This window comes from Chelon labrosus (genome assembly GCF_963514085.1).
Source record: "Chelon labrosus genome assembly, chromosome: 13".
Classification (NCBI taxonomy): Eukaryota; Metazoa; Chordata; class Actinopteri; order Mugiliformes; family Mugilidae; genus Chelon; species Chelon labrosus.
In genome coordinates, this window is record NC_140346.1 from 27,370,257 (window position 1) to 27,389,495 (window position 19,239).

The 19,239-nt window shown below is 43.0% G+C and overlaps 1 protein-coding gene across 2 annotated transcripts in view; it reads left to right on the forward strand.

Moving 5' to 3' along the window:
* Positions 1-1,609: 1,609 nt before the first annotated feature.
* Positions 1,610-19,239, forward strand: part of slc8a2b (solute carrier family 8 member 2b) — a gene marked incomplete at its 5' end in the record, with an annotated part of 33,510 nt that continues 15,880 nt past the window's right edge. Inside the window, 8 exons of one of the 2 annotated variants that reach the window (XM_084559208.1) lie at positions 1,610-1,984; positions 4,612-4,749; positions 5,239-5,466; positions 5,739-6,128; positions 9,482-9,607; positions 9,763-9,958; positions 10,562-10,692; positions 18,166-18,539. In XM_084559208.1, the coding sequence (XP_084415334.1) occupies positions 1,610-1,984; positions 4,612-4,749; positions 5,239-5,466; positions 5,739-6,128; positions 9,482-9,607; positions 9,763-9,958; positions 10,562-10,692; positions 18,166-18,539 (1,958 nt within the window). The remainder of the gene's footprint in view (positions 1,985-4,611; positions 4,750-5,238; positions 5,467-5,738; positions 6,129-9,481; positions 9,608-9,762; positions 9,959-10,561; positions 10,693-18,165; positions 18,540-19,239) is intronic. The other variant, XM_084559209.1, reaches the window with a different exon arrangement.

The window sequence follows — 19,239 nt, forward strand, 5'->3', positions numbered from 1 at the left end:
AATAACGCATTATCTGCCGTGAAACTCATTCATTTCACCAATATTTTGTTATGATACGCTAGTGCTATTGCCTGTTGAGTCCAGAGTTACCTGTTATCTATTCGCAGACATGAAGCGGTTTGTTGTTCTTTGGCCAGCTGTTCCTCTCTCTGCCTCCGCATCCTCCTTTCAACGAGCTCCTCATCCGTATACAAAACGGTAAGGACGTCCATCATAAACAAAGTCGTCGTCCACGACCTCAGAATCGGAAAAATATTCAACCATGTTGGAAAAAACTAGCAGTAGCAAATTACAGGTAAGCAGCGCTCAGAGATGACATCATCCAGGTCAGAGGTTAGTAGGTCGATCTACAGACCCCAGATGATGATAACAGGTAAGTCCGGACTCAACGGGAAATAGCACTAGTGTATCATAACAAAATATTGGTGAAATGAACGAGTTTCGTGGCAGATAATGCGTTATTTAGAGGCTGCGTTTCGGTGCCCCATTCACTCCCACTATATGGATATATGCTCAAGTAAATATCTGACGAACAACTCCAAATGACACCAAAGTTATATGGGTGAGTGAACGATCATATTGTATGCCAGAAATAAAGTCCAGGTTGTAAAAAAAAAAAAAACAGTAGTTCCCCTTTAACACCAGAAAGTAAAAAGAAAATGGAGGCTTTTTTTGGATGCATCAGTTAAATTCACAGTTTGGTCATTTGTTTTTTCGAGGTCAGTTCCTTTAAATTCTCTGATTATTTGGAGAAATTCTGAAATTATGTTCACATCTTCATATTCCCTTGTGATATTTCTAGACAGAGGAAAGTTAGCGTTAACTTCCAATTTAAATTTCCCCTCCATATCCTCTCCAGATCTGAGCCGTGCATCGTCCACGTTCACCACAGTCGGTTTGTCCACAGCACAGAGTGTGTTTGAGTGATTTCTCTTTGACTGAGACTAATCTCAAAGCCATTTTCCAGCCTGGAGGTTCCTGCTGCATCTGTTATTACGTTTGTCAAAGGTTTCTGAAGAAGCCTCCTGGTGCAGCTGTGAATGAAACGAATGGAGCGTTTGTTGTGTTTCATTTCTGCTGCATCGAACAGAGTCACAGCTGATAATATTTAGAGGAAACATAGACTCATAGCTTTAAGTCTGTTATTTAATCTCTAGAATTAGATTATTTTCTGCAGTTATTCAGATCTGTGAGGAGCTGCTACTGGAATTTGTTTTAGTTCAGTTTAGAAATGTTATTCTTTCTTTAGTTAGTAGTGTCATCTTTTCTACTTGTGTGTTATTATAATACGGTGTCAGGGTTTGTTTTTCTTGAAGCTTTTTCTGCTCTGGTGGACCGAGTGTTGGCACGTCTGCTTTGTGTCCTCTCAGTTTGCTTTGACTTTCTAAAATGTGTTTCACGTCCAGTCCAAAATATCTTTGTGGAGTGACTGTCTGTGAGGTGTTAATTGGATTTTAAACAGTAATTATTTCTTTTTTTCTCTCTCCTCCTGTAGGTGAGCTAGTCGCACCACCCTCAGCTCTACTCGCCGTCCTCGGCCTACTCCCGTCGTCCTCTGCCTCATCCCTTCTTTCCCGCTCGTTTCTCGTGGTAGAAACCGAGCGCCGCCATGACTCTCTTCGCCTCTCCCGCCCCCTTCCTCCTCTCCCTCTTCCTCTTCGTCCTCCCGCTGCCTCCCTGCCAGTCGGAGTCCCAGCGCAGCGAGTCCAGCATTAACCCCAACATGATAACGTCCTTGCCCTCCACCTTCCCGCCTTCCTTGTCTTACGCCAACAGCACTGTGCCCAGCGGTGTAGACAAGTGCAACCAGGTGACGGTGTGCCACCCTGGCATCCTGCTGCCGGTTTGGATGCCCAAACAGCCCGGGACCGGTTACAAGGTGGCCAGAGCGGTGGTCTACTTTGTGTCACTCATGTACATGTTCCTGGGAGTGTCCATCATCGCAGACCGCTTCATGGCGTCCATCGAAGTCATCACATCGCAGGTGAGAGGGAGTGAATGTGGGAGCAGATGTCTGGTGTTTAATTATCCATACAGCCACGGAGATTCAGAAGTTATGAATGCCAAAAGAATCATCTTCAGCTAATCCTCACATCTGACAAACCTGAAACAAACAGTTTTGATTGTTTGCACGATTGTTTGCAGGAGTCAGAGATGCAGAAAATCCCCAACTCCCACATATGAAAACACATCCTGACCTCTAAAACGTCCACCTCTCTTTTGGCATCGACTGTATTCACTATACAAACACCTTTGCTAAAAAGAAATCACCATCATGGTTCTGTAGAAGCTGGATGTGTACACACTGCTGCCAGAACAGACCTGAGATGGAGAAAGGGTTCGTCTCTTTTTCCCTTGAACAAGGCAGCACATAGATGTGGTATGATGGCAGGCTGCAGACCTACCACCAGCTTCATTTAAAAAAATACAATAAAATAGCTGTACTTCTCCTGCTGAACATGTTGTAAAAGGCCAAGGCCAAAGCCACACTCAAAAATGAATCCAAATCCTCAATGGGAATGAAAGCAAATGCATTTTAATTCTGCTCTCAGTCTTGTCTTTGTGAAGATTCTGGTGTTCAGCTTTAGTTTCAAATAACTGAGAGAGATGTTGATGCAACTCTTCATTTTGGACGCTGTGGTTTGTTGTACTATTAAAATTGTCAGATCATTAATCATCCAGTGGAATCACTAACTTTCTGATGCTGCTTCAACATCAACTGATCATTAGAGCAGTCATTTAGTGCAAGACTCTTATATTACGATGTTTTCGTTAGTGTACCTAATGAATTGGCAGGTGCTCTAGCTTGCAGTTTAGTCATAAATGATCTGTTAGCACTCGTTCTGTTCAAGGGTAGTAAACACACAGGTTGGTGTGATGGTTTTGCAGTGATGAGGATGTGTGTGTGTCTCTGGTGGCCTGTAACAGTTCAGGTGTTAAAGTTATTCATAAGCACTGAAGAGAAAGAGAGGAGAGGTCCTCAGAGGTTTGAACAGAGGCTGATGTTCAGTATGAGAGAGGAGGACGAGGAGGGGATGTGAAGGACGGGAGGGAAAGAGAACATAAAGGAGAGAAATGTGGAACACAGTGTACTATCGTCCTCGTTAACAGTCCTGGTTTAATAGGACAGTGGAACAGGACATGGACTCAACATTTACCAATGTTGTGTTTCTACAAGAGCTGTCTTCCTCAGTCCAGCTCCTTCCCTGGGCTCAATAGATACATACTGTATAGATGGATGTATTTTTCAGGACCGACCTTCCACTAACAAAGACCATGTACAAATACAGGACCATGCACACAAGGAACCACAAGGACTGGATGAAATAATAATGTTATATTTGATGAGGATATATGATGAAGGTAACAACAGGTGCTGCAGACCAAGGCCAAGGAAGCACGAGGATATGTGAACAATAAATAAGAAAACAGATGAATGAACAGACAAACTGACAAAGGAAAAGGAGGACGAACAACTGACAACTGGTCGATAGGACGTGAGGGAAATGGTTGGAGGGATGAGGGTAGTCAAAAGAATAAATGAATGATGGTCTTAGGATGCAGAGGAACCTGAAGAGTGGAAGCTTTGGCTCCTTGTCCCTCTGGTTCCTGTAATGAAAGGTAGAAGTTGACATGGGGCATGGTTAGGGTTGCCAACTCCCTGAAATATAAATAAGGGACACCTCATTGGCAGGGCCGGCCGACCCGATTGCCTTCACTCTTCCCGGCTTGGTGAATTTCCATGTAAAGCGCCCTGTTATTCATTTTACACACTATTTTTGATTCTCACAGTAATACGGGACAAAGTGCATCCTGCTTCAGCTCAATATGGGACGCGTACTTTTGTTTCTAAAGACGGGACGATTCCGTTTTTCAAGGGACGGTTGGCAACCCTTGGCATAGTCTTGTTCCAGAAGTTATAATAACTTGCGTCAGATAAAACTGGTGGTTGGGACGTATACACAGAGAACAGAGAACATAATAATAGATCTGGTAGCAGATGGAAAATGAAGGGTTAATGGAGGAAAGAGTTCATCCATCCTCCTCAAGGTCAATGTAAATGAATGTCCAGCAGCATATCCCACAATCCATCACTGTGGCAGCCACGGCAGCTGTTTTAGCAGAAGCCTGCAGATATGTGTGTATGTGTGCAGGAATATGTTTTAATCCTCACGGTCTACACTTGTTTGGGTGTGTGCTCTCGTATTATGAGGATTTATGAGTCGATTGGAGACCCGCGGTAAATAAAGTGTTTATGATGATGAATGCAGCGTCTTTGGACAAAGATACCATCAATTTACAACATAATCCGAACATCTGTTCCCAAAAAGTTGGGACTGGAATCTGTGAACATTGATGTGTTGTTAGAGTACCATTTATTGGAGAAAGAAAACAGGATATAAACTGATTCCTTCAATTACAGGTGAGTATCTGGTCATTAACAGACTCTAGTCATCTGAACACCAGCCACAGATTTTTTAAACCCCAGCTCATCATCAGCCTTTTAGAACTGACGGCTTGGATGAAACGTATTTGTTAAACCCAACAAGTCTAGTTTCTCTTGTTTCAACTTTAAAACCATCGTGCCTGTTTGTGTGTTTGTTTCCACAGGAGAAGGAGGTGACCATCACTATGCCGAATGGGGAAACATCTGTGGCGACAGTTCGAATCTGGAATGAAACAGTGTCCAATCTGACGCTCATGGCTCTGGGCTCCAGCGCTCCAGAGATCCTGCTGTCTGTTATAGAGGTATCCTCACCAACACACAAACTCGTTCCTTTAACATAAGGCGTTCCCTATCCCTGACCGAATAGTAACCTTTAACCTAAAGCCAAGTCTTAACATGCTGTAAACCTCAAAAAGTTGTGGGATCCAGAAAAAATGTCCGCACAAGGACAGCATGGCCCCACAATGTTAGAAATACACAAGACTCTGGTCAACACAAAGTGAGAAAAACAAACACACACACACACAGAGTACAGCCTTGCTACCACATGCTGATTCATTGATTCTCTCTCCTTCCAATTTCATCAAATACTCTCTTTATGTTTGAGCTGTGTCTGCACACCCATCATTTGTACAATTTGCTTTTTTGAAGCAATCTGTTTAACGAACATGAAATGTGTTGTTTTTAAACAAGAGCAACACTTGAAGCCATGTTGTATTAGTTAAAAAGTCATTCTGTCTTTTCTTCATTGAGCTGCTAGTCACCAACATCCTCCTCCTCCTCCTCTGCAGGTGTGTGGTCATGAATTCGAGGCCGGTCAGCTCGGACCCGGGACCATCGTTGGCAGCGCCGCCTTCAACATGTTTGTGATCATCGGCATCTGCGTGTGGACCATCCCCAACGGAGAGTCGCGCAAGATCAAACACCTCCGGGTGTTCTTCATCACCGCCTTCTGGAGCATCTTCGCCTACATCTGGCTCTACCTCATCCTGTCTGTCATGACGCCGGGAGTCGTGGAGGTGAGACGGGTTTTAAATGAATCCACTGACATGGAGGTGAAGTGATACATCCTGAGGTTATCAGCTCAGACGATAACGGCTCGGGCATCTTTATGATTCACCACACGGAGCTCTCAGTTTTTCTTGCAGTAGTAGAGGTATTATTGACAAATCTAAACCTGTGATACCTAAGGATTATAATATTTTAGTTGTACCTGCTGATGCTGCTAATGATGATTCTGAATGTGTGGCACCTGGATCATATTTAAAATGGCGATGTGACATTTTCTCAGGTGTGGGAGGCCCTGGTGACCCTGCTCTACTTCCCAGTCTGCGTCATCCTGGCTTGGATCGCCGACCGCCGCCTGCTCTTCTACAAGTACATGGGCAAACGTTACCGCGCCGACAAGCGCCACGGCATCGTCGTGGAGACCGAAGGGGACCTGTCCCCGAACAAGGGCGGCATGGAGATGATCATAGACGGCAAGTTCCCGCCGCGAGGGGGCGCCGTGGTTCCTGCGGAAAACTGCGGGGGCGGGACTCAGGACGGCACGGCGGGCGCTGCGGCCAACAACGTCGGCGCGGGAGCCATGGCGACCGGAGCCGGGGGCAACCTGCCCAACTCCAACAGCACCATGGTCAATGTGGAGAGCAGCAAGGAGCTGGACGAGAGCCGCAAAGAGGTGACAATGACAAACGTGACGTCACATAAATATAAATCCTGTGTTTGACATAATACGACAAACTGCTCCCAGATGACTAGAAACCTCAGTGTCTTAACTGGAGTTAAACAATATTGACCTAAAGGTGATCAACATTTGGGATGTTAACCACCAGGGGAAGCTACACAAACTTTGGCTTCACTTTTGAGGAGCTGTCATGGCATCCACTTATTTTACAGGCTATAGTCACACCCTAAAAGGCGACAAGACTCCAACATTTTTACTAAATAGATAGCTAGACTGACCGTTTACTTGCCTTCAAACTTCCTCGGGTTGCAGATTGTTGTGTTAATTATTTCATAGATGACTAAAGTATTTAAATATTTTTTATAAATTGTTGTGAAAGACGATGGTGGTTCTGTCTAAAAAACAAAGTGATGCGTCAGACCAAAACAGTGGCGTTCCTTGGTTGTAGGGGGCCCTAACCTAGATGTACTTGTCCCTGCATCTCTAAACGTACACTGTGATTAGAATCTTGATCAACTTGACAACCTGTCTGTAGATAGACCGGGACCTCTAACCCCCAAACCCCTAAACCCAAAATGAAACGTGACATCAACAGAGAAATAAACTGCTGCACAAACATTCTGAGTTAGAGAAACTAGTAGGGCTTAATTAGGAGTTCATTTAAATATATCTGCTATGCATTCATCAATGCATCAGAGTTGAGACTTTAAACAGTCGTTGTTGTGCTGCATCCTAGACCAACGAGACATGAAATACAATCCAGGAAGTCTTCTTAAAGTAACAGACTCATGAGTGTGAAGGGTTACAAAACAGCAGTACAATACTCACAGACAGCTCTGCAGCAAGTGTTTGATCCTTTTGATCCACATTCCTGAGTGGTTCTACCAGACAGGTGTACTTTCATGTTTTTGTTTGCATCACCTGGTCAGAAGACCCTGTGTTGTTTTGCACCTGCGCCTGCTTTGGCATCTTCATATTCAGTTTGCTGGAGGATCTACACTCCTTCCTTCTTGTGTTTTTTAATATTTCTAGAATCTCATTCACCTCATTTTATTTATTTTTTCTGTTGGTGAAAATGTAGGAAAACACATTTTGTGACAGGGGCACAAAATAATGAAACGTTTTCCTGGAGGAGAAAATAAACTTGTATGTAAATGTGACAAATGGCTCCAGTTTAGTTTTCCATTTCCTAAAGTGATGCACGGATGCTTTCCTCTGCACTTTATATCATTTTAGTGAACTTTTACTACTTTACTTGACCGTTGAGGTAGTTGCCACGGTAACCTGATGTAGACTGATGGATGGAGGGTGTAAAGATTTGCGGCCAACACCCTCAGAGAGCTGGTGTCTAATCTGTGTCTAGTTACGGGATAAACTGGATAAGTTCCCCCCTCCACCGCCTGCTGAATGACAAGAGTCGAGTGCACTCCACCTCTTCATTTTGCTATTCGAGGCGACTGTGTGGGCAGAAACCTACAGCTGCAGTCTTTCGGCTTCACTTCCTCTAGCAGATGTTTCATTGAATTAAAGCTGTGACACATTCGGGAGTTGTCGTCTACCGACTAACTCTCAGAAAAGTTCTTCTCTCTTTTCTGACCTCACTCACACAAAACCCACGCCTATGTTTTCACCAAATCAGTGCATCTCAGAGTGGACAGTGTGGCTCCCTGTAGGCTGCAAAATGTGGCGAGATTTAAAAGCAACAAATCCCAAATGTTTAAATGTGCTGCAGCAATGGAAAGCTCTGACACAAAGTCTGACATGACCAATGACCACTTGTTAAGGTAGAGGGTAAAATGAATGCATTAACTCAAAGGGAAATCCTGGAGGACTACGACTTGGGAGGAGACTTATGTTCCAGCAAGACAGTGACCCAGAGCAAAGATCACAAGCTCCACAGACATGGTTTAAAGACAACAAGGTGAATGTTCTGGAGTAGACCAGTCAAAGACTTGACTCACCTTCTCCTTTGAAAGAGCTGTTCACATCCGATTCCTGTGCAACCTCTTAGAACTCAAGCAGATTTGCAAAGAAGAATGGAGTAAAAGTGTGCAGATTCTTAGTCTGATTGAGACCTGTCCACACAGACACAGAGGTGCATCTGCTAAATACTGACTTCAATGATAAGATAAGATTTAGATAAGAGATTTCAACACTGTGTTATAAATTTAAGGATTAACAGCGAGCTCCCATTAAAATACCATCAAACTTCTGATATTAAATCCTTTAACACAGGCTAATTTAAATGAATGAGCAGATATTATCTCACTACTGATATAATACATTAATATTAAACCTGATTTATTTGCACATCTCTGCAGATTTTAATGGGATGAGATGACAAAAAAAAAGGTGTAATTTGAAGGTTTGCTGTGGTTTAATAAATTACTGCTTTAGAGAAAAGAAATGAATTCATTCCTTCACATTCAGAGCTGGTAAACAAACAAGAACATGTCAGCTTAACGCGTAGGCAATGGTTAAATGTGTGATTGTGGAGAGGATTAAAAAGGCAAAGTGAACATAAGATAACAGTTTATTATAATTGCAGATCATTTTACTTGAAGGTTTAAGCCTTTTAAGAAGCAGGGATTTTGTTGAAACAAACATTATCCTCCCATCAGGCTGCAGAAACTGAAAGTGATAAGACTCCAGGGCCCCGTTCAGACCTTGCATTAACATCCAACCTGGATAATCTGATCACAAGTGTCCACCTTTAAGCACCTGTATTCACACATGCGTCCCCAGACAGCTCTTGAGATCTGATCTGTGGTGGAGAAGAATCTTATAACAGCTGCTGCTGTTTCTAATGGATTATTTATCTCCGTCCTGACGTTAGTTATTTTAGAGGCAAAGCTCAGATTATAACTGAATCCTGGAAGCTTACAACCTCCATCAGTTTCCATCTGTTTGAAGCTGAGAAAGAAAAGTCTCTGATAATAAAGGCGAAAAAAAAGATGATTATTGAAGACATACATAACTTTACTGCATGCAGCTCCTTATTCATTGATCGCATCAATAATTAACCGCATGCAGAACAATTTAAAATTCTCTCTTTGTCCGTAGAACAGCAATTCTCTGATTGCATCTTCTCAATAATGCCGATTTATTTTACTGTTGTTGTTTTCTGAATGAATGAGACAAAACTACCCTGTTGAGTAGGTGGTCTTTAATGTGACCCAGGACTCACTGTATCACAGATGTGTCTCAGACCACCTCCACATCAAATCACTCAATTGTGACTGCGTTTAAAGCTGGTCGCTCCAGAATCGGTGTTTGTGAGAAAAGCCATGCGAGTACGAGTGTGTTTTTGTGCAGATATCTGAAGTGTCCTCTTGTCTCTCCTCCAGGTGATTCGTATCCTGAAAGAGCTGAAGCAGAAATATCCGGACAAAGAGCTGGACCAGCTGGTGGAGTTGGCCAACTACTACGCACTGCTGCACCAACAGAAGAGCAGAGCCTTCTACCGCATACAGGTAACACACACCTCATAAACAGTCCCTGAGGTGAACACACAAGGGTTGTCCTATCCTATAAAAGGGACATAAAGTAGTTCAAGGACTTCATGATGTCTTGTTTTTGCAGCTCATTTTCCGACCTTGTCTTATTTTTAACATCTGTCTCCCTCCAGGCGACTCGTATGATGATCGGAGCCGGGAACGTCCTGAAGAAGCACGCGGCCGACCACGCTCGCCGTGCAGTCGTACCCGACGAAGAAGCGCCTGAAGAAAGCGACCTGGGGATCTGCAGCCGCATCTCCTTTGAGAGCGCCCACAGTCAGTGCATGGAGAACTGCGGCGTTCTCACACTGGCAGTGGTTTGTCAAGGTAATGTGGTCATATCTAAATCTTTCAGAGGTCTTTGATGAGTTTCATCGTTGAAACGAGTCGTAACTGCAGTTAAAATGGATGCAGCTGTAGCACTGACTGTAGGTAAAGATGGACACACCATCTTGGCAGTGCCTGAGTCCATCTAACTCCACCTAACAGATTGTAAACATGTTTATTTCTGTTGTAAAGTTGGACATTTTAACATGGAGGTCTGCGGGGATTGACTCACTGTGGTTTCCAGTGGACACAAGAAGAACTTCCACGTTAGGTTTATTTTTTCAGCCCCGGATGTCTCCACTCAAGCTGAACCATCATTTTTATTCAGTGCCTACATTACCCATGATGCAACTCAACTACCAGCAGACCAGTCAGTGATTTGAGTCTTTTCTAATTTAATTTTCGTTGTCAAACTTGAAGACCTCCATCCAAACTAGCGTGATGGTTTGGCCTAACGTCACGTCCATCTTTCTGTAAACTCTAACAACACTGCTGCATAATTAGTATTTGTTTATACAGTTATACTGATTTCTAACAAACTTTCAACATGTTCTAAATGATTCTAGGTTGACTAAATGACTAAGTTGTGTTTCTGGTGTTCAGGGGGTCTGGGAGAGAACACCTTCTACGTGGACTACAGAACAGAAGACGGTTCGGCCAACGCCGGCTCAGATTATGAATACAGTGAAGGAACACTGGTGTTCAAGCCTGGAGAGACTCGTAGAGAGATTAAGGTGAGTTAGATAAATACTAGACTGACTTTAGACATGGTTGACGAGCTCTGACTGTCACAGGTGTAGCGAGGAATGGATGAACCACATGGAAGACACAGTTAGAGAAGGCTAGATGAACGACAAAGTGGGTTTAATGAAGTGATGAGCAGGTAGAGTCCAAAACACAGGTTCAATCTGGACCAGGGTTATAAATACACAAGCACCAGTGGTGAGACGTCAGGGCCTGCAAAGCCTTCTCTGCTGGCCTAAACCTAAACCTTCACAATTAAAACTGCAGGCGGCTAAAGCTTGAAACACCTTGTAATGAATCACATTTCAAGTTCATATCCTTACAATCCTCTGATTGGACGGTCAGAGACGGTCAAGCTAGCTCGTTAACGTTTTGATAGCTATTTGTTGAATCCATGATGGTGGAAGGAGGAGAGGCTATTGATTTGGTTGCAGATCTTCTTAGAAAGACATTTTCACGGCGGACTTTGAAGGAAAAGCTGGATATTGTGAGGAAAGGCTGCCCAACCCTGGAGCTAGCTAGCCTGACCCAGCCGGGGAAACTTTCGGGTCAGCAACTATGAGCGCTACCCTTGGTTGGCAGGCTCTGAGGAGAACTCTAAATAGTCTAAAAAGTTCTTGGGAGTAAAATGAATTATATTTACATCTATATGTATATTTTTGTAATTTTATTGGGTCGACATTGATGCTTCTGCTGGATTTGACGTATGTGCCGCTGGTGTCTGCAGAGAGTGAGAGGAGTGAGGTGGACTATGAACCAACACAAAAAACAAGGCTAGACAGGTGAAAGCAAGCAATAAGGGAGAAGGAAAGATAATGCCAGGAAGTAAAATTGACTAAATTTTCAAAATAAAACTTTTGGGAGAAAGCAAAGGAATTAGAAACCTCCAATTACTCAAAAAAAAAAAAAAAACTCAATTACTTTACGTTTTTCTGTGGAAATAAATATATAGAAACTGAAAAGCATAAAAATTGCACCTAAACTTCAAACAAACGCACTGTCTCAATAAAAAAATCATGTAAAGAAGATGATTGTTGTGAGAAACATCCTGAGCTGAGTCCTTTAATTACATAGAATATCCCACTAATCCTGATCATCTCAAACTTGTTATTCCTGCTCATTTGTTTTCTAAAATATGTTCTGAAAAACACTGAAACCCTTAATTAACACAAGTGGTTTTTAATTGCAAGTGAGTGTTAATTCTCTGGTTGCATTATCTCAGTCATGCAGAGTTACTTTAATTTGCTTTTTCAGCTTGAATAAATTGTTCTGCATATTTTTCAGACACTACGTTTTCATATTTTTGCTCAGTTTTAGTAAAAAGCTGTTCACTGTGGAGCTAAACACAAACTCGACAGACCTGTTATAAATTTCTGCTGTCCTTCATAACGACAGGTCTGAGTTTGACAGCGAGAGAATATTAAAACATTAATTCAAGGACCTTGGAGATGAGATGAAATGTTAATGGCGCCTAGTCGATCACATACATTATAGAACAGCTCTGTCAGTTCAGCCCAAAAACTCAGAGCTTGGCCTTGTCTCTGCTGAAACGTTGGAAATAGAAACAGATCTGAACGCAGTAGATTTAGAAGCAATAGATGAGCGACCTGGTCTTTGGAGGAGTTCTGGGCCGAGACAAGTTTAAACTTCATGGAGGTTCATAAAAATGCTGCAGGCTCCTGAACAGCCGGCAGCATGGTGGGAAAATGTGGGACGACGTCGGAGGAGATCAAAGCGAGGAGAAAGAGGAGGGACGATGATGAGATACATAATGAAAGTCACAGCAGGAGACGCAGAGGGAGGCAGAGGGAGAACAGATGCTGAGATTCAAGGAGAGGACTGAAACATACACCGATCAGGCATAACATTACGACCACCTTCCTAATGTTGTGACTCATCAGAGAATGGACATGGGCCTTCTGAGGGTGTCCTGTGGTGTCTGGTAACAGAAAATGTTGTGAGGGGAGGGGCCTCTGTGGATCATCCCACAGATACTTGATCAGTTTGGGATCTAGTGAATTTGGAGGCCAGATCAACACCTTGTGCTGTTGAGTTGTTCCTAAAGCGTTTTGTGGCTGAGTGTCATCAAGGAGTGTCATTGCTATGGGGTGGGGGTGTCTGGTCTGGTCTAGGTGGGTACAACGTGTCTAAGTAACATCCACACCAATGAATGCCAGGTCCAAAAGTTTCCCAGCAGAACACTGAACTGTCACAGCTGTTACCTGCAAACCCCTTCAAAGATGCAAACTCCTGTGAAACAAAGTGTTCCTGTAAATCTGTTACCTGCAACTGTTAAAATGTTCTGATCTGATGCGTGACACAGAAGAGAATTATTTTCACTCCAGGCTTTTATTCTCCCTTAATACATTTTAATTGAATAATTTTACCTTTAAAAGTGGATGTGTTTCCTCCATTGTTATTCTGTTCGTATCCCTGCAGCCTCACAAGCTTTTTGCATAAATTCCTCAAAGTTAGCAGCATCAGAAATGAACATTTAACAGCACCTCAGATCAGAGCATACATCAATGCTTCCCAGAGCCCAAGCAGCTGACACAGCAGACTGAATCAAGCCTTCAAGGTGGATCTGCTGCAAAGAAACCACTAGTGAGGGAGATGAAAGAAGGCCTCCAGCTGAGTTTATTGAAAGGAATGAAGGAATGAAATACAACACGGTCTCAGCATAAATCCTTCAAGACTGTAGGAAAATCTTCCCGGAGTCGCACTCATGATTTGTCATCAATCAGTCAAGCTGCGTTTAGTGGAATCTATGCTGCATCCATTTAATTGTAAACTAATTCATCTCCACCCCCAAATTATCTGATTGGTCCAGCAGATCTTTGCAGGAGTATAATGAGTTCCTAACAGAGAGACTCCTGACTAACTTTCCTTCACAAAATCTTTGTGAGCGGAATAAGATGAAGGAGTAAAGGAAAACTTGTATTGCTTCTCACAACTCAATGATCCACTTCACTGACTTTTGATTGCAGATGTTCCCAAACTTTCTTTCTTTCTACTACCTGAACTCTGTATCAAACACCACAGTAAAGATTTCTACCATGAAAACTAGAATATTATGTTTTAAGAGCGCGCTATGCTGCGTGAATTAAAAGCTTATTGGATGACTGCATGAGGTGAAGACGTGGTGAGCCCTGCTAAGAGTCTGATGAAAGATCAGAGGAAAGCTGAGAATGGCATCAAGCTTTAAACACAGACAGCATAGACTGGTCCATCTAGCAGGAGAGAATGGACGGAGAGACGCTGAGTGTGTTAAAAAAAAGGTCAACTTGAGGATTTCATCGATCACTGAAATGAGCAGTAGAGAAACTGAACTTGAAACCCTCATATTCCTGATATCGTCATCACTCACAGTCTCTGTTATCTACCCATCAAATATAAAAAGAGAGCTGAAGTCCTCGCTGTCAACTCTTTCTTGCATCAAAAAAAAAGAGATAATCATCTCATCTTCACGTTACGAATGAAAGAATCTCATTTGCAACCGCGGCTGCAAACGAACCCAGCAGATAAATAATTACACTACTGATTTGTCTGAATGTCTTCTGCACAGTATGAAGTCCCTCAGTGTCGAAGTCAAGTGTGACTAAATGGCTCCATGTCTCATAATAAAACACAAAACGTTCTTTCTTCAGGGCTGCGGTGCGTGAAAAGTTGAAAAGTTAAATTAACTGTTCACGATCTCATGCTGCATCCTGAGCAGGCAGAGCGGCCTCAACAGTAACAGAAATGAGAGTCAATTATACACAATTATATGGATCTGAGTCAGCATCACTTTGTACTTTTATTAACAATAAATAGAAATGATTTTTTGTTTAGTTTGCAGTTTATTTGCCAACTAATCAATAGCAGTCCAAGCTGATAAAAGAGCTCCAGAGCCAGAAGCCAATGATGAATTGTACAATTATCTGTGTATTTTCTCATATTTCATCCATTTACACGTTCACTCACACATTCAAAAAACTTTGTTTGTCTGAGAAGCACAACCTAAAACAGTGAAAAAGCTGCTGGACCTCGTATTTCAGAAGATTTGTTCAATAAATATGTTAAATAAAGCTTCATTGCAGTCACTAGTGTAAAGTTTGCTTTGTCGCATTTGTAACCACGGTGACGGTGATGGCGAGATGACAGGTTGAATCGCTAAAGGTCAGCAAAATTATTTTCACATGAGTGCAGTTACTTGTTAAAGCGACTAAAATCAGTGTGGCACTGTAAAATGGTTGACTTGCTATTGTGTGACGAATGGTTTTGAAGCTCAGTGTGGCGTCTCTGGCCGTCTCCATCTTTGCAGGACCTAGCTCCACCTAACTCCCAGCTAATTCAAGTATGGGCAAAGATTTAAACAGGTGCCTTTTATTAGGAATATCCTCGTACAGTTGTCATGAAGGGTAAAGAGACTAAAACTATTTTAGTACAAGACTGCAAACTTGTTTATTTCTGCTGTAAAGATATTTTAACATGGAGGTCTATGGGGATTGGAGCCTCTGGTGGACGTTAGAGGAATTGCGGTTTAGTACTTATTGACTTCACATAACAAAGCAAATTAGATTTAGAGACTAAAACGTTTTTAGGACCAGGCTATAAACTTGGCCTGACTACACCTAACTCCTAGCTAATTCAGGTGCGTTTGAGAAAAAATATCCTCGTACAGTTGTCATGAATGGAAAAAGTCGCTGTCGAGACTAAAACTGTTTTAGTACAAGACTATAAACATGTTTATTTCTGCTGTAAAGACATTTCCACATGGTGGTCTATGATGATTAACTCGCTTTTGGAGCTTCAAGTGGACATTACAGGAACTGCGGTTCAGGTAGATGAATGGTTTTGAATCTCAGTGTGGTGTCTTTGGCCGTCGCCATCTTGGCAGGGCCTGACTCCACCTAACTCCCAGCCAATTCAAGAATGGGCAAAGATGCGTTTGAGAAAATCATCCTCCGAATCTGCAGCTTTTCTCTGCTTTATAAAGCTTTATCTGTCTGTTTGGAAACTTAAATGATTTTAGTCTCTTTCATTTCTCTCACAGCATCCTTTTATCCACATAAAGCAGCTAGTTTCAGTAAAAACGCTCTAATAAGCCGCCATTCGTGACCAGCCAGCAGCTGACAGACACAGTTAGAGCCTAGCTGGTGAACACCATGGAACATTTTTTAGCTAATGAGCCAAATATTGGCACAAAAACACTGACTGCTCCGTATCTGCTGGACTTTCATGCAACATTGTTAGTGTCATGTCACAACTGGTTTGTGTCGCCCAAGAGTCTGAAAAGTGCAAGTTAATAAAATTACTTTTGATTTAAAAAATGTACCAGTAATAAGTCGCCCCCGTCATCTCTTCTTCTCGGCCTCTATCCAGGATTGATGTCTGAACACATCTGGCTCATTGGATTAAACTGCTAACCTAATGTGATCTGGGAGCCCCGAGCTGTCATTTAGTGAGCGGTGGCACGATGAACGCATGATAACGGTCTCACAGAGTTGTTGACTTTTCTGTAACCAGAGCTTCTGTTTTCGTGCATGCTCGGGGAGCTGATCAGTATTCAGCTCATCCAGGTCCAGCATCCAGACCAGGGCCCATGTCGATCCACTTTAAATTCAGAACAGAAACGCAGCTCGTATGATGGTGGGGATCTGTTTTTGGAAAGCATAAAATAATATGAAGTTTAAATTTCCTGAAATGTAGAATTCCACCTCCAGAGTTGGTTTTCTTGAATAAAATTCTTGAATTTTGTCAGCGCCGTGTAAGAATTTAAGATGACTGATGTTAAATCTGACTTTGACGCAGATTTCTTTCCTTTATCTTCCTTTCTGCTCTCTAAAGATAATGTTTCAAGTGCATTCAGGTCTCATTTATCGGACACATTAACATCCATTCATGATCTTTATCTGTGTCTTGTCAACTCTCCTTCATGTTTTCCTTGTTTCTCTTTGTTCATGCGATGTTTGGCTTTCAGTTTTCAGTTTATCTTTCACTGGGTTAACTTTGTTCGGACTACACTTGGACTTTTTACTCTGTTGTCATCTTAAGTTTGACTCCATTTGGGCGTATCCTGCTTAGTGACAGCACTTCCATTAAATTGACTGTTGGTGTTTTTCAACCAGTGTTCCCTGTGTGTGTCCTGCGTTACGCCTCAGACTGACAACCTGCTGCAGAAACAAAGAAAAACCATCAGAGCGGATGTAACACTTTATTAATTTACTGCTCATTGTTTCTCTGAAAAGGCCCGAGCTCTGACTTCATGACGCCACCAGATGTGAGCACAGCTGGAGCTCTTCCTGACTGTGGCTCGTGGTGACCCTTAACATCAGCCAAGGAAGCTTCTATCACATGTGACAGCTCTGGATGCAGAAATTCCTCCAGGCCAGCCGTTACTGCAGCCGCTCCATCTAGTTCATGTTACAAACATTACAAACTAATATGTCTCAGCTATATTTATAACAACCAAAATACAGACTCTGTCTCTGCAACAAGCTGATAAGCTGCAGCCTGTCTCAGTGCTGCTGGTCACAAAGCAGCCATGATGGAAGTTCAACATAAGAAGCTCCATTAATCATATTTCCCGTTCTATTAATGATCACAGAGTTTTCAGTTCATTGTTTGGGTTGCTTTCATCAGTACTTCTGAGTCATTGACTAGCCGGTGCATAAAGTGGAACGTCTTGGAGATAAAAAGATTTCTATTGTTCTCAGGAGTTGATCCAGAACAAACCAGCTCTACTCTAATGGATGCTAACGCAACAGCATGATGAGCTTCAGCCTGTTTCAATCTGAGCAGAGAGAAAGAAAGAGATTTTACTCACCATTCCCAGTTGGGCAACGTCTGCACCAGTCTGCACTAGCTGGGGACAGTCGGCCTGGCTAGTTGGCACAAAAATCTGTTAGTGTGTGAGGGATCAACATCTAAAATGTTTGATTTTTTTAAGCCAAATCTGGACACAGTCGGGTGAACTGATTACCAATCCAGCTGCAAACATGTGTTGCCAACAGTTGATGAAGAAAGAGCAGGACATGGGAAATTGCGCCAGAAGATGACAGGGTGTACCGGGGATATCAAAATAATGAGAGCGACAAACCAAACCTGGACCACAGAAATGGAGGAGAGATTAATGGAGCTGTGGCAGGAGCATGAGTGTCTGTATAACCCAACTGTTGCCCTCCGAGGGTTTGCACGAGTGTTTGATGAGTTCATTTGGCTTTAGCTCGTTTGATATCCTCATCAAATATCTGCTGAAGCCAGTCTGTTAGTGTGTACTCCTAGTCTTATCGAAATCTGTAAAGACTGTGAAAGTTGTGTTGTGTGTCGCATCATAAGTTCCTTTAAGCAGCCTATATTTGCTGTTTCCTCTGCAAAATGCTTTGCAACCTTTGCTGCATGTGGAAGAGCAGACAGGTCCCAGAACGTCACCTTTAACCTTTCTGATCATTCACGTCTAAAGATAACATCTCTGTCCCCAGGTCGGTATAATCGACGACGACATATTCGAAGAGGACGAGCACTTCTTTGTCCGCCTGCTGAACCTCCGAGTCGGCGACGCCGAGGGGATGTTTGAATGCGACGAAGCCGGAGCCGCCCCGAAAGGCCGCCTGGTCGAGCCCCTGGTTGCCACCGTGACCATCCTGGACGACGACCACGCCGGCATCTTCACGTTCAGCGAGCGCCTGCTGAGGGTGAGCGAGAGCGTCGGGACCATGGAGGTGACGGTGGTGCGCAACTCGGGCGCCCGCGGCACCGTCATCCTGCCGTACCACACCGAGTCGGGCACCGCCAAGGCCGGAGAGGACTACGAGGACGCCCGGGGAGAGCTGGAGTTCACCAACGACCAGACCACGTGAGTCAGAATCAACATCATCAATCTGACATCCTATTAGAAGACATCATCACACATTTATGCAGCCTTTTAGCGTCTCTTAGCGCATTGTTTTCAAGCAGATAAAGTCATCGACTAGCAGGTCAATAAATCTGAACGTCTTGCAGATAAAGACATTTATATTTTTCTCAGGTGTCGATCTTGAACAAACCAACTCTTCTCCAATGAGTGTCTTCTGCATGTGTAAACATTGGTCGTGACAACTTTATGAAGTGATAATATGCCATGAAGTATTTAAAGACAAACTTGAAAAAGAAAGGAGATGAAAAGCTGCAGATCTTTCAGGGTAGCTTCCTCCAGAGTTTCTGGGTCAGTATCTGTATCGTTAGCCAACTAATTTCTGATCGTGTTCAGGTGTCTTTTAATAAACTGCGATGAATATTTCACTCTTGTTTAGTTAAAAAGGTGGAAAACAGATAGTCTGCTTGTTTATACCTGAATGAAAGGATGAAATACTGCAGATAAGAGTCTGTCTTTCTAAGGCGCAGGAAGTTTTCTCCCATTAACCTTTACTCCTCTCTCAGCTTCACCTGTCTCACCCTCCTCAACTCTCCTCTTACTTATTCTCACCTTCCCTCACCTCTTCACCTCTCTCCGCTCTGTCTTTCACCTTTGTGCCTGCCAGACAACAACCCTATCCATTATTCATGAAGCCTGACCC